The sequence below is a fragment of the Sus scrofa genome, chromosome 2 (assembly GCF_000003025.6).
Source record: "Sus scrofa isolate TJ Tabasco breed Duroc chromosome 2, Sscrofa11.1, whole genome shotgun sequence".
NCBI lineage: Eukaryota > Metazoa > Chordata > Mammalia > Artiodactyla > Suidae > Sus > Sus scrofa.
The window spans coordinates 140499684-140513550 of NC_010444.4; the positions used below are offsets into that span (position 1 = coordinate 140499684).

Consider the following 13867-nt stretch of genomic DNA (forward strand, 5'->3'; position numbering starts at 1 on the left):
AGCTTCCAACATTATTTCTGGGGCTACCTCTTGTTGCAGCAGAAAACATTAGGACAAAACCCTATATTTCCCATTTACTTTTCTCCTACATATGTTTACCTGATTTAGTTTCTTTTCTTTTGCTTTTAAGGGCCACACCCGCAGCACATGGAAGCTCCCATGCTAGGGGTCGAATCAAAGCAACAGCTGCCGGCCTACACCACAGCCACAGCCATGCAGGATCTCAGCTGTGTGTTCGACCTACACCACAGCTCACAGCAATGTCGGATCCTTAACCCACTGAATGAAGCCAGGGATCGAACCCATATTCTCATGGATACTAGTGAGATTCGTTTCCCCTGAGCCATGACAGGAACTCCCTGATTTAGTTTCTTAATTAAAATACCCACAACCATGGTTTCCATTCACATGGCCCTAGTTCCAGTTTTGGCTTATGTACACATTTGTCCTCATTAAGCCAACTGTGGAGAAAATACCCAGAACTACCACTAATTTTAAGTGGAACCTATATACAGCAAAAGAACTGGCTGGTTATTTTATTAGCATATACAGAAATTAACATTCCTCCAGGCTTACATAAAGCTAAATATGTATGTTCCACCCAACTTAATTTCAAGTCATATGTGTGACACTCCTTTTAACTCAAGAAATTAAGCGTGATGTGGCTACAAAAAGATGCCTGGCAAGTTCCCCATTTTAGTCATTTTGGCTCCTAAAAGTGGTCTTCCATAGACATAACATAAAACGGCCTGTTACAGCTCAGATTACAATTTGAGTAAGTCCAGTCTTGTATATACCATGGTGCAGCAGGTTAATAATCTGACAGTAGTGCCGTAGATCACTGCAGAGGCACAGGTTTGACCCCCAGCCCAGCACAGTGGGTTAAAAGATCCAGTGTTGCCACAGCTGTGGCACAGGTCACAGCTGTAGCTCAGCTTCAAGCCCTGGCCTAGGAACTTCCATATGCTGTGGGTGCAGCCATAAAAAACAAACAACTCCCTCCCCCCAAATATATACATTGTACACTATGGTACAGTGCTCAAATCCTGGGCTTTGCAACATTCCAGCTCTGTAACATTTCAGAGAGTAGCTATTTAACCTCTTGGTCTTAGTTTGCCTTTTCCACCAAATGGTGGCAATACCTCTTATGAGGATTAAATAATGCATTGCTTAACAATATCTAGGAGTTCCAGTCGTGGCGAAGTGGTTAACGAATCCGACTAGGAACCATGAGGTTGCAGGTTCGATCCCTGACCTTGCTCAGTGGGTTAAGGATCCGGTGTTGCCGTGAGCTGTAGGGTAGACTGCAGACGCTGCTCGGATCCCACATTGCTGTGGTTCTGAGGTAGGCCAGCGGCTACAGCTCCGATTAGACCCCTAGCCTGGGAGCCTCCATATGCCGCGGGAGTGGCCCTAGAAAAAGGCAAAAAAACAAACAAACAAACAAACAAAAAAACAACACAATATCTAAAAAATACTACATCCCTCAATAAATAACTGTGTTTAGAAACTTTACTCTGTTCAGATGTATTTAATCGGCTAGTCCATTTTGCAAGTGGTTCCACTTTAAAGCTACATTATATTGGGGCTATATATCAAGAGATACTCACATGCCTATTATCTCAACTTCAAAATTACTTTTATCCCAGCATTAAATTAAAAGCTAGTATTTTATGCCCAAAATTATTGGGCAGGGGGGTGGGGTGGGTAGAGAAATCTTCATTTCCAAAACAATTCTACAAATTTACTACTAAGTTTCACTAAGTGGTAATAAGCTTGAACAAAACCTGTTTTCTGCTGAAACCCACAACTTGACCCTAAAATACCAGCACAGATTCATTTTGCCATCCAGTTTGTGCTTAAGTCCATCGCATTTCTCCTAAAAGTATTTTAGCATTAGGTAAAGAAGGGAAAACATTCTCCTTGTACGCTATGATAACCTTAATGAGTCTTAGACAAATACAATTTTGCTATTCTCAAAAAAAAAACAAAAACAAAAACAAAAACTTCTCAAACAGAATAAACTTGTGACTCCCTTAGCAACCCAGAGATGACCAAAATTTTAAGTTTTCCTGGGATCAAGATGCAACCAAATCCTGAATGAAAGCAAGTAGACAAAGTAGGACATGATTATTCACCACACTGTTTAGATAGCTTAATCTTGTCTAAAATGTTCAAACTATCACCTGGAAAAAAAACTGTACATAAGAACCTCATATTTAGCATGCTTTAAACTTTACTGAACTTTGCTAATCAAAGGACTAAGCCTTTAAAAAAGCTTTAAAGAGGAGCTGAAAAGTTTCAAGTGGCTAGGTAACATGGCTAACAAATTTAAGAATGAGCTTCCTTCACCAAGCAGTAGAAAGCAATGGTGTTATTTATGAAGCAGTGTTATCTTCAATGTCACTTCACTCAGACAATAAGCAAATTATAGTCTGAATCCATATTTTAAACTTGAGATATAATGTATACAAATTCTAATGCATGAACCCGTCTTCAAATTAAATAAGAATCTAAAGATCACATCCAACTTTAAACAACAGCAACAACAACAATCTAAAGAAGCTACACTCAATTGAAGGGTTCAAGCAACACAAGAGAATATCCTAGTGAAACAAAAGAAGCTGGCTGTTTCCTGGTAGTGCAAACATAATGGGTCATGACCTACATTACCCCTCCTGTACAGGATTCTCACACTTGGGGAATTATTCATTCTACCATGTGGCACAGAATCATCAGAATCAACTGTGTTCAAGTACAGAGAGATTATTAACTAGGTCTGAATATTCTACTACATTTAAAGTAAAACCTATGAAATGAAAAGTAAGCTGCTACCTGCAATTCATATGAGACATAGTGAATAAAAGCCCCAATAACTGAAGAGGACTAAACTTTCAGAAGTTTCATCCCAAGGAGAACTGTCACTAATTATCAAGAATAAAACACAATAGCAAAACAGTCTTTTAGCCCTAGGCCTTGATGGAATTAAGCATAGCTTACATCATAAAGTACTAACAACTATGCAGTTGATTAATCTTATTGCAAATCTACCAATCAAGGACAAATCTGGGGTGGAAACCAGAATGTCCAATTCCTGTACTGAAAACAACTTTCAAAATGGCCTGGGACAAGCCACTCTGCTATTCTAAGAATGCTCAGACATACAAATATGCAATGTTCCAAAAACTTTTTTTTTTCCTGCCACTTCCTGTAAGTAAGAAGTTTCTAAGACTGGGAAAGGAACAAAATGAAATAATTAGACGAAAAAACCAGGAATACCTCTTACACACCTTCTCCTAGAGAGTAATTTTTTAAATTTTAAAAGCACATAAAGTCTGTTTTAATTTAGTCCACTCTTTCCACAATGGACACACTAAACAGTTTCTCATAGAAATTTACAAGAGAACTCAAAGACAACTTAATTTAGCTCTGAATTTCAACATGCATTAATCCATCAGGCACCTCGACCCCCAAGAGTTCCAGAGAGAGGCCAAAAGGGACCCTGTCGTTACAGTTCATCGACGGCCCCATAATTCGGATTTCTTCTGAATATACAGACACACACCTGTCAACCAAGTAATAAGAGAACAAATCTAAACCAAACATTCCCTAACACCCCACCCCGCACACATGGGCATTTTCAGTTTATAGGTGGGTCCTGTAACAGCTAAACGCAAGAAGCTCTGGGGTAATTAGAGGACTTGGAGGAAGTCATCTTGAGAGAGTAGTGAGACCCAGAGAAATCAGAGAAAGTCAGATAAAGGTGTCCCTGACCACCCCTCCTTCCCACCCCACCCAAACTTCACCCACCCGGTTCTGAGAAGCCCAGGAGGGGGAGGCCATTTTTATGAGACTTGGCTAAAGAATGTGAAGAGAGAAAATCAGGGAAGGAAGTTCAGAAGGAAGGCCAGGCCCTTCCCTCCAAGAGCACCCGTGTCGGGTGGCAGCACCTGGAACTCAAGGAGGGAGGACCTGGATTCAAGTGACTGGGAGGGGTACAAAAGTAGCAGGGGCCTATCACGAGGGGGTTGAGTGGTCTAAGCCCCGGGAGCCGGGCCCCTTAAGCCCTAACAGGGGGAAGTACCCCTTCTCGGGCCAACCGCGTAGACCCTCGCCCCTGGGACGGTGGTTACTACCCGGAGGTCCAGAAGGCGGGAGTTGGCTAGTGCCTGGTTCTCCTCATCCGGCCATGCGGCGCGGGGGCGGCCATCCTGAGGGGTCCAGGAACCAAGAGGGTACGGGGGGGCTCTGACGCGGCGCTCACCCGCGGGCCGCCTCCAAGCTCTTAATGAGCTTTTTGATCTTCCAGATCTCCACGTTCCTGTCGGCAGCACTGGGGTCGTCCGCCATCTTCTCGCCTCCTCCTCCCTAGAGCGGCCCGGCGGGGCCCGGAGACACCAAGACCACAGAGTTAGCGCCGCCGCTGGGGCAGAGCGGCCCCCTTCCTTGCCACCCCGAGAGTCCCTCCTCTTCCCGCCTCGCGCGGCCCGGCGCGGTCGTCGCTGGCCTTTCCCTCCCCCTGGCTTACCTAAGGGCCCAGTCCTGGGCGGCAGCTGCTGCTCCTCCCCGGCGGCGGCTCCGCGGCGGCGGCTCTGACGTAGGACACCGGCTCCCTCTCTCCAGGCAGCTGCATGTGTTGCAATCCGCTCACATGGGGCCTGTGACATCACTTCCTCCGCCAGAGGCTGAGTGGAAGTCGGCGGGCGGAAGGGAGGGGGCCGGTGAGGAAGAGGAGAAGCTCTGCGCGCGCCGCGACTTTCCATTGGTTCTCCGAGAGGTGGCCTACAATGAGCCCGCCGATTGGCCGCAGCTGGGGCCGCGCTGCCTTGTGAGGTAGAAGCCGGGGGCGGGGAAGCACCGCCTTCCTTCCGGTCCGGCTCGCCGAGAGCAGGAAGCGGGCGGAAGCAGGTGGCTCTCGCGAGCATTTAGTCAGCCCAGCTAGGCTCGAACGGAGGGTGTTTCTTAAAGGGAGAGGCGCTTGGGTTATCTTTTCCGTCCCACTTTCTTGAATGGAATGGACCTCTGAGGTTCCACGACGCGCCTCCACTCGAGCCGGGACGCGTGGTTTGAACTGCTTCTGAGAAGCCTCAAAGAGGCGCCTCGCGCTTTGCTGCTTCTTAGCAGACGGAGCGCTCGGGCCTGCGTGCATCACAGCTGCACGGACTAGTGTTCAAGCTCTCCGCCAGGGTATCCGGATTGGGAAACTTCTCCCGGGTAGTCTGGCACCCCGACACCCTCGGGGACAAAAGAGCCACTCACGTCCCGCCTTCGCGCCTTAGTGCTAAGAGAGGTTCACTTTGGACCTGGAACTTTACGAGGGGGAAGAAAGCAGAGACTGACTGAGTTTGGAGACCTGAAGTATCTGATGCCACGTATGGTTTCGTCTGAGCTCCTGAGAGTGGAAGGGGGGAGAGTATTGAAGCAAAATGGGCAGCTCTCTTTTGGAGTTAGGAGTTGTAGTTGGCTACTTTATGTCTCTTCACCTCAGCTGCAGTCATTCAAATATTTGGGTCCGAACTGTTCCAGGCCGGGTTTTCTTGAGAAGATTGAGCAGAACCAAACAGGTAACAGTGCCTGTCTTCGTGGAATTTTCAGTTTGGTTGGGTTTGTAGCCATTTGTGATTTTATACTTTTGTGTAATAAAATAATGGCGTTCCTATGGTGACTCAGCGGGTTACGCACCAGGCTAGTACCTATGAGGACTCGGGTTCAATCCCTGGCCTCGCTCAGTGGGTTAAGAATCCGGCATTGCCGTGAGCTGTGGTGTAGGCCAGCAGCTGCAGCTCCAATTGAACCCCTAGCCTGGGAACCTCCGTATGCCGCGGGTGCGGCCCTAAAAAGCAAAAAAAAAAAAAAAAAAAACAAAAAAAAAAAAAAAAATAAGAAGAAGGGAGGAACTACAAGAGCTAGTGTGCTGGAGCGAGGTCAGTGATTTTTGAGAGCGGTAGCTTAGACTAGGGTGATAGGTAGGGTGATGGGTAGGACTGGATGGATGATGGGTTGGATGAGGAGGAAGAGCAAGAATGACTCCCCCTGGGAGTTCCCGCTGTGGTTCAGTGGGTTAATGATCTGCCTTGTCTCTGTGGAGGCACCAGTTGGATTCCAGCCCAGCATAGTGGCTTAAGGGTCTGGCAGTTACTGCAGTGTAGGCTGTAGCTCCAGCTTGATTTGGATCCCTGGCCTGGAAACTGCCATATGTCTTGGGGGGGTGGCTGAAAAAGAAAAAAAAAAAAAAAAAAGAAGAAGGATTCTCAGAGGACTGAAACGATTACTTTTACTGAGAGGGTTAGGATAAGGAGCAGGTTGTGGGAGATGATTGAAAATTTCATCTTGCGCTTCTTAAATTTGCGTTTGCTTTTGATACATGGCAGTGGTGATGTGAGGCAGGCAGTTGCATTAATTTGTGTGAGCTTTGAATCCTTTTCCCCCTGTTAACTCAGTTTTGTCCACACCTTGGAGATGAGGCTTTTACCCCCATTTCATAGATTGGGTATTTGAAGCAGAGAGGTGACAGGAACTTGCCCGGGGACCCTCTTATCTATGTTTCCTTAGGGTGAGGACATGGACTTGCTACAGGGCAAGTCTTCTCTCCCCAGCAAATGAATTCCAACGGTGGAATCTCTTCTTTAGGTTCCATTTTGTAATTTTCAGCATATAGTCAGTCATTATATAATATTTATTGTACTTCTACTGTGTTCCATTCACTGTGCTTATTAACAGACTTTCTTAAATAGTTGTAAATACTGCTTACTGACTGACTGGGTGTCTACCATGTCCCTCACTTTTCCCGACCTCATTCCCTTTGCTCCAGTTCCTACTGCTTATACTAAATTGCCTTGATTTTCTTTTCCTGCTCATTTTTATGTTTATGTTTATAGTGTTGCTTCAGGTCCATATGTGGTGGCTTTACAGTCTTTTCAGACTAACTCACAGGCTTGCTTTTCTTTGTGATTCATGCTGAAGTAAGCATACCATCCCACATAGAATTGCTGTTTGTTAATCTTTGAATCCTTGAAACTTGGTGATTACCAAGATACGCAACTTGTTTCTTAGAATATTCTCAAACCGGGCAGTTTAACTGTAGTTCTAAAAGCTTAGTTGCCCAGTTGCTGCAAATTTATCATCTCTGTACTTAGAGTTGGAAATCAGTGTGTTAGAGGCAGAGGCTGGCATGGGTCTGTAGCAGAAGAGATTTGAGAGGAAGTAGAATAGGGATGCTGTTTCCTTTGGCAAAGATAAGCCTTTTAAAATGAGACCATGACCATTCAGTGTCCAGGGAGAACCTCCGATGATATAAGGGTAATAAAGATTTTTTGAAAAATGCAGAATATATAATCTTTCTAGGCATAGGTTGTCCTCTGTAGAATGAAGGATTTATTCTTGATCAGTTCAGAACTTTCCCCCCAGCTCTAACATTAAGTAACATTAAGTCAGTGAAGTTGTTAAAGAAAAAAAGTCTGGACCTAGGAAGTCTTAGGGTTGAGCCTTGACTCCCTTTCTTACCTCGAGCAAGTCATTTCTTAAATCTTGCAAAATCTCAGTTTTCTTATCAGTAAAATGGGGATCCTGTCTATTTTCTGGGACGATTGTTGGAATGAATAATTTGTGTGAAGTTCCTAGTACCATTTATGGAAATGTGTCAGCAGTGAATTTTAGTTCTCTTTTTAGTTTCTCCTAATTTGTTCTTTTCTCTTCCACTGTTTTCTGTACTCATCTATTGAGGAGGACCTGTAAGGACCTCACTTCAGCAGAGAGTAAGTTTGAGAGACTAAAGGAAGAACAAATACAAAGCACAATTCCTGGATTTTTTTTTTTCCTCCTGGTAGAAAAAAGGAGCCAGTAAAATAGGTCTGGGATATTTCCCCCTGCTTTTGTGGCTGGTGTGTTAATAATTGTTAGAAATTCAGAACTTTTCATAGTTGGAGTTTGAAATATTGGGTATTTATAACCCTAACTATACTAATAGAATGAATGGCTTTTTCATAGGTATCTTAGTAATTGTGCATGTTTTCCTTGCCCCACCCATCATCAAAAAGTTACATATATGATTTTGTTTAAAACGAAAAAAGATATTCCTGTGCCTAGAAAAATAAAGAGTAGTTTGAAGAAATCTCTGAATCAGACTGTCTCTAAAATGCTTACCAATTCATGAAGTAGAGATCAATAAAGGAAATGTCTTGTAGTCTGCCCTCAGTTCATGGTTGTACTTAAGCATAATAAATTTGAGGAATGCAGTTCCGTAGATTCCATCTTTAAGTAAATAAACCGATCTTATAGTAAGTAAAAGTCAAGAATACTGAATCCATATAGTACAATATATAACCGCAAATCATTTAAGATTTGTGTAGGAGTTTCCTGGTGGTTCAGTGGATTAAGGATCTGGTGTTGCCACAGCTGTAGGTCCAGTCACTGCCGTGGCATGGGTTTGATCCCTCACACAGGAAATTCCAATGCTGTGGGTGTGCCCCCCCAAAAAAAAAGATTTGTGTAAATTGATATAAGGCACAGATGCTTGACTCTGGAGTACACATGTGTGAAAGTGACTTGAAAGGAGCCAGTGTAAGCTATTTCCTCCCCCTGGACATGTAGAATGGGGACTGCAACTAATGACTGCAGTTTCCTCTCTAGATGACCAAAAATATTTACATTAATCTGTAGCCTTGTTAAATTAAGCAGATATTAAACACTTTACCCTATAATTATTTCCATCTTTTAAGAAAATAATGCACATAGAGAACTCTTTTTCTCATTCTTTCAGTTCTAGAAAAAAAAATTTTTGTTTCTTTTTTTAGAATCCTTGTTCTAGAGAGTAGGTCTTCCTATAACATGAAAGAATAATTAGCAGGATGAGAGTGAGCCATGCCCTTGGACCACCTGGAGAGGAGGTAAGTTCTTAATGTTTCCATTGCTGCCTTTTTTAACTAAGTAGAGATCCTTGTAGAATAGCTAGACAGATGCTAATCTTTTAGTTCAACTCCATAAATATTTATTATGTACTAGTTTTCTGTCTTGCACTGGGATGAGTGCTGATTTTTTTTTTTTTTTTTTTTTTTTTTTTTTTTTCCTGCCCTGTTGTGTGTGGAGTTCCTGGTCCAGGGAATCAGATCTGAACTGCAGTTACTGTGGCAATACTGGACCCTTTAACCCATTGCACCGGGCCAGGGAATCTAACCTGCATCCTGGCCCTGTAGAGACACCGCTGATCCCCTTGTGCCACAGTGAGACCTCCTGAACGTTCTTTAGATGTAGTGCAGTCCTTGAATTTATGGTCTTTTTTTTTTTAGGGGAAATAAGATATAGCAATATTGAACAATAGATAACAATATAAAAGAAGTCCTGTTTATAGGATTGAGCCAGAAATGAACAAATTAAGCCTGGAACACCTTACTATATTAGTAAGAAAGGAAATAAACAAATACTGCTGTGGTCTTTCTCTTCTTTTCTGTGGTACTTTTAATGCCCCAGTAAGCTTTTTGTTTTCTTATTGCGTTCTAATCGACATCTAACATCATGTTAGTTTCAGGTGTACGACATGATTTGCTCTATGTTTATATTGTGAAATGATAACAGTAAGTCTAGTTAAAATCCATCATCATACATAAATAATTTTTTTTTCTTGTGTTGAGGACCTTTAAGATTTACCTTAGCAGCTTTCAAATATGCAACACAGTATTATTAACAACAGTCATCATCCTATACATTACATCCCCAAGACTGATTTATTTTATAATTGGAAATTTGTAACTTTTTGAGCCCCTTCGTCCGCTTCACTCACTTCCTGTCACTCCCACCACACTGCCAGTCTGTGCTCTGTTTACATAAGCTTGGTTTTTTTAGATTCCAAATATAAATGAGATCATACAGTATTTGTCTTTTTTTTTTTTTTTTTTTTTTTGCTTTTTAGGGCAGAACCCACAGTGTTAGGAGGTTCCCAGATTAGGGGTCTCATTGGAACTACAGCTGCCAGCCTATACCACAGCTACAGAAACTCGGGATCTGAGCCGTGTCTGCAACCCTACACCACAGCTCATGGCAATGCCAGATCCCCGACCTGCTGAGTGAGGCCAGGAATTGAACCCCCATCCTCATACATACTAGCTGGATTGTTTCCCCTGCGCCACAACAGGAACTCCAGTATTTGTCTTTTTCTGACTTACTTACTAGTATGTTGCTTTCAAGGTCCAGCCGCATTATCATAAATGGGAAGAACTCTTTTTTATGGCTGAGTATTATTCCATTGTGCATATACACATCTTCCATCTCCATTCATTCATCACTGGATACTTAGGTTGTTTCCATATCTTGGCTACTGTAAATAATGCGGCAGTGAACATGGGGGTGCACGAATCTTTTCAGATCTGTGTATTTGTTTTCTTTGGATAAATATCCAGAAGTGGAATTTTTGGATTTAATTTTTTGAGCAACCTTCATACTCTTTTCTGTAGTAGCTGCAGCATTTTACATTCCCAGTCATGGTGCCCAGAGGTTTCCTTTTCTCTACATCAGTGTTACCACTTTTTCTTGTCTTTTCGATAAAAGACATTCTAATAAGTTTGAGGTGATACCTCATTGTGGTTTTGATTTTTCTAATGATTAGTGATATTTAGGACTTTTCATGTACCAATTGGCCACCTGTATGTCTTTTTTGGGAAAAAAGTGTATGTCTTATGCTCATGTTTTGCTTGTATTGGGTTTGTTTTTTTGTTTTTTGCTGTTGAAGATCTAGCATTGCTGCAGGTGTGGCATAGGTTACAACTGTGCCTTAGATCTGATCCCTGCCCTGAAACTTCATGTGCTGTGGGGCAGCAAAAAAGAAAAGAGAGAGAGGGACACTTAAGCAAACAATATAGGGTTTGGCCTTTATTGGTTCTTCACTCTTTAACAGTTGAAAAAAGTTATGAAACAATTGGGATGATTTGAACATTCAAGTTTATGCTTTCAAGGAGTTATTTAAATGTCATGATATTGTTATATTTTATAGAATAATCCTTCTAGAGGTCCATATTGAGATGTTAGAGTTAGATGTTAATTAGGGTTTCCTGGAATTTGCTTCAAAATAATCCAAGAGAAGATGGGAGAAAATATAATAAAAGCTGTAATAAGTTGCTGAATCAAACATTTAAAAGTTGAAAGATAAGAATTAGAGTGAAGTAGGCAGTATGAGCTGAATGAGGAAGGCTTCATGGAAGAGGGTTGACACAAAATGGAAAAGCAGGATTGGGGATGGCAGGGGGTATGGCTTGAATTTAAGTGGTTAGACTAGTAAGGTAGATTGATTTTCTCTTTTAGGAAATAGGTGGTTCTTAGCTTTTTGGTCACAGATTCCTTCAAGAAATCAGTAAAAGCAGCAGACTGTTTTCCCAGAAAAATTTAAGTTTTGCATTATTGCATTTTATAATCAGTGGCTTGTGGACTTCCCCCCCCCCCCCCCCCCGCCGCCGAAATCACTTGCGTGGATTCCCCTATATCTCTACCTTCAGGGTCAGGGTCTACAAGAAACTGTCTAAGAGCTTACAGTTTAGGGGGGAACATCTTACTTTACTGGTTCCTGTGATCTCATTCAGAGTGGAACCTTGTAATTATTAATGGCTAGTTCAGCTGCGGTATTCTCTTTAGTGTGAAGATAAATTTGTTTCCTGACCTGCTGCAGCAGAGATGGGTTTGATGATGGTGTATTTTACTAGGTTTTACCATATGAAATTGCTGATATTCAGCTGTTTTTGAAATGGCTATTTTGGAGTTCCCATTGTGGTGCAGTAGAAATGAATCCATCTAGGAACCATGAGGTTGTGGATTCAATCCTTGGCCAATGGGTTAAGGATCAAGCATTGCTGTGAGCTCTGGTGTCAGTCACAGACTTGGCTCAGATCTGGCGTTGCTGTGGGTGTGGCGTAGGCCAGCAGCTGTAGCTCTGATTCGAAGACCCTTATTCTGGGAACCTCCATATGCTGCAAGTGCGGCCCTAAAAAGCAAAAAAGAAAAGAAAGAAATGGCTATTTCAATAATGGTTCTTTCTGTAATTGCTAAATTATTTCATGCTGATCAGATATAGGGTAGGTTACCTGATAGAGGATACAAAAGGAAGAGAACAGCCCTTACAAAAGCAGCCTTAGGACTGGACAGTGGAGTCACAGTGGTATCTGAAATAGTGAAGGATCTTTGCTTAACACACTTTATTTTTATTTTTTGTCTTTTCTAGGGCTGCTTCCGCAGCATATGGAGGTTCCCAGGCTAGGGGTCTAATTGGAGCTACAGCTGCTGGCCTACGCCAGAGCCATAGCAACATGGGATCCAAGCCCTGTCTGCGACTTACACCACAGGTCACGACAACGCCGGATCCTTACTTAACCCAGAGCAAGGCCAGGGATCGAATCCTCAACCTCATGGTTCCTAGTCGGATTGGTTAACCACTGAGCTATGACGGGAACTTTTTTTTTTTTTTTTTTTTTTGCTCAACACACTTTATTTTCAAATTTTTGGTTGTCTTTTCACTCCCAATCTTTTTGTTTTGTTTTGCTTTTTATGGCCACACCTGCAGCATATGGAAGTTCCCAGGCCATGGCATAGCCACAGCCATAGGATCCCAGCATTCCTACACTGCAGCTCTCAGTAATGGCACATCCTTAACTCACTGAGCAGGGCCAGGGATTGAAACTGCATCCCCATGGATACTAGTCGAGTTTGTCACTGCTGAGCCACAGCATTAACTCCCTTCATTCCCAATCTTATGTACCATCTTATGTACTTGCTTTTCTCTTTATTGCTCCTTACTGCTATGGAAGCTCTAATATGAATGTTAAAATTAAGCCTCACAGATTACTTATTACAGGTGCATAGAACTGACATCCTATTCTCTCTGGTAACTGATGCATTGATAAAGACACAATACCTATGTGGAATTCCTACCAATGATGTGCATATGACTCTGGATACAAGGGAATCAGAGCTGTTCTGTAAAACAGATGGCCTATACCCTTCACAAATACCAACCTCATGAAAAGACAAAAAGGCAAAAGACCACTCTTAGTAAAGAGAGAGTTAAATGCCATGTGCTCTTTTTTTTTTCCCCTGCTTTTTAGGGCCACACATGCCACATAGGGAAGTTCCCAGACTAGGGGTAAAGCGGAGCTGCAGCTGCCAGCCTACACCCCAATGCAGGATCCAAGCCACGTCTGTGACCTATGCTACAACTCATAGCCCCTTAGCCCACTGAGCGGGGCCAAGGATCAAACTTGCATCCTCATGGATTCTAGCTGGGTTTACAACTCATCAAGCCACAATGGGAAGTCCCTCATGTGTTATCTTTGATTTGACCTTAGATGAAAATTAGAGGATAGTGTTCAAGAGCTAAATATCTTAATTTTAGTAACCATGAGGAGGATACTCTAAGTGCTGAAATATTAAGCTTGAAGTGTCATGTTCAGAAATCATATATACACACACACAGCACATCTGAGTGCAAGTGTGGCAAAATGCTAACAGAACATAGGTGGCATATTTGTGTTGATTATACTGTTCTTAAGAGTTTTCTTGGAATAGCTTTGAAATAAAAAATTGAAAAATTCCACGTGGATGAATTTTTTCAAGAGCTAGCTACATGGTTGGACTTTATATCTAGGAAGTTTAAGAGGGTTGCAGATTTATCCTGTTCCCTTATTTTCCGTTTGCTGGCCTAGGAATATTTCAGGCCACATTTTTAGTTTTCTAAATATTACTGTCAATTTTTCCTTGAATTCTTTTTCTAAGAATTTTTATCTTTTACTAATTAAGTTCTGGTTTCTGAAGGGGTTGGTTTGCCACCCCTAGTGCTCTTGACAGATGATAGTAATTTATACATAAATTTGAAAAATAAGACCTTTATCTCTAA

At 42.4% G+C, this 13867-nt stretch overlaps 1 protein-coding gene and 1 long non-coding RNA gene across 3 annotated transcripts in view; one reads left to right on the plus strand and one right to left on the minus strand.

Annotated features, from left to right (window-relative positions):
• The window catches only part of ETF1 (eukaryotic translation termination factor 1), a 32451-nt gene extending 27753 nt beyond the window's left edge, over window positions 1–4698 (minus strand). The window contains exons 1-2 of one of the 2 annotated variants that reach the window (XM_003123975.6): window positions 4529–4698; window positions 4265–4368 (exon numbers count right to left, since the gene is read on the minus strand). In XM_003123975.6, coding sequence (XP_003124023.1) covers window positions 4265–4350 — 86 coding nt within the window. In that variant the 5' untranslated portion in view covers window positions 4351–4368; window positions 4529–4698. Of the gene's footprint in view, window positions 1–4136; window positions 4369–4528 lie in introns of both variants that reach the window. The other variant, XM_005661694.3, reaches the window with a different exon arrangement.
• Window positions 4782–12096, plus strand: LOC110259500. Its single transcript, XR_002341933.1, has 2 exons — window positions 4782–5564; window positions 8793–12096. It is a non-coding gene; the product is annotated as an uncharacterized LOC110259500 (long non-coding RNA).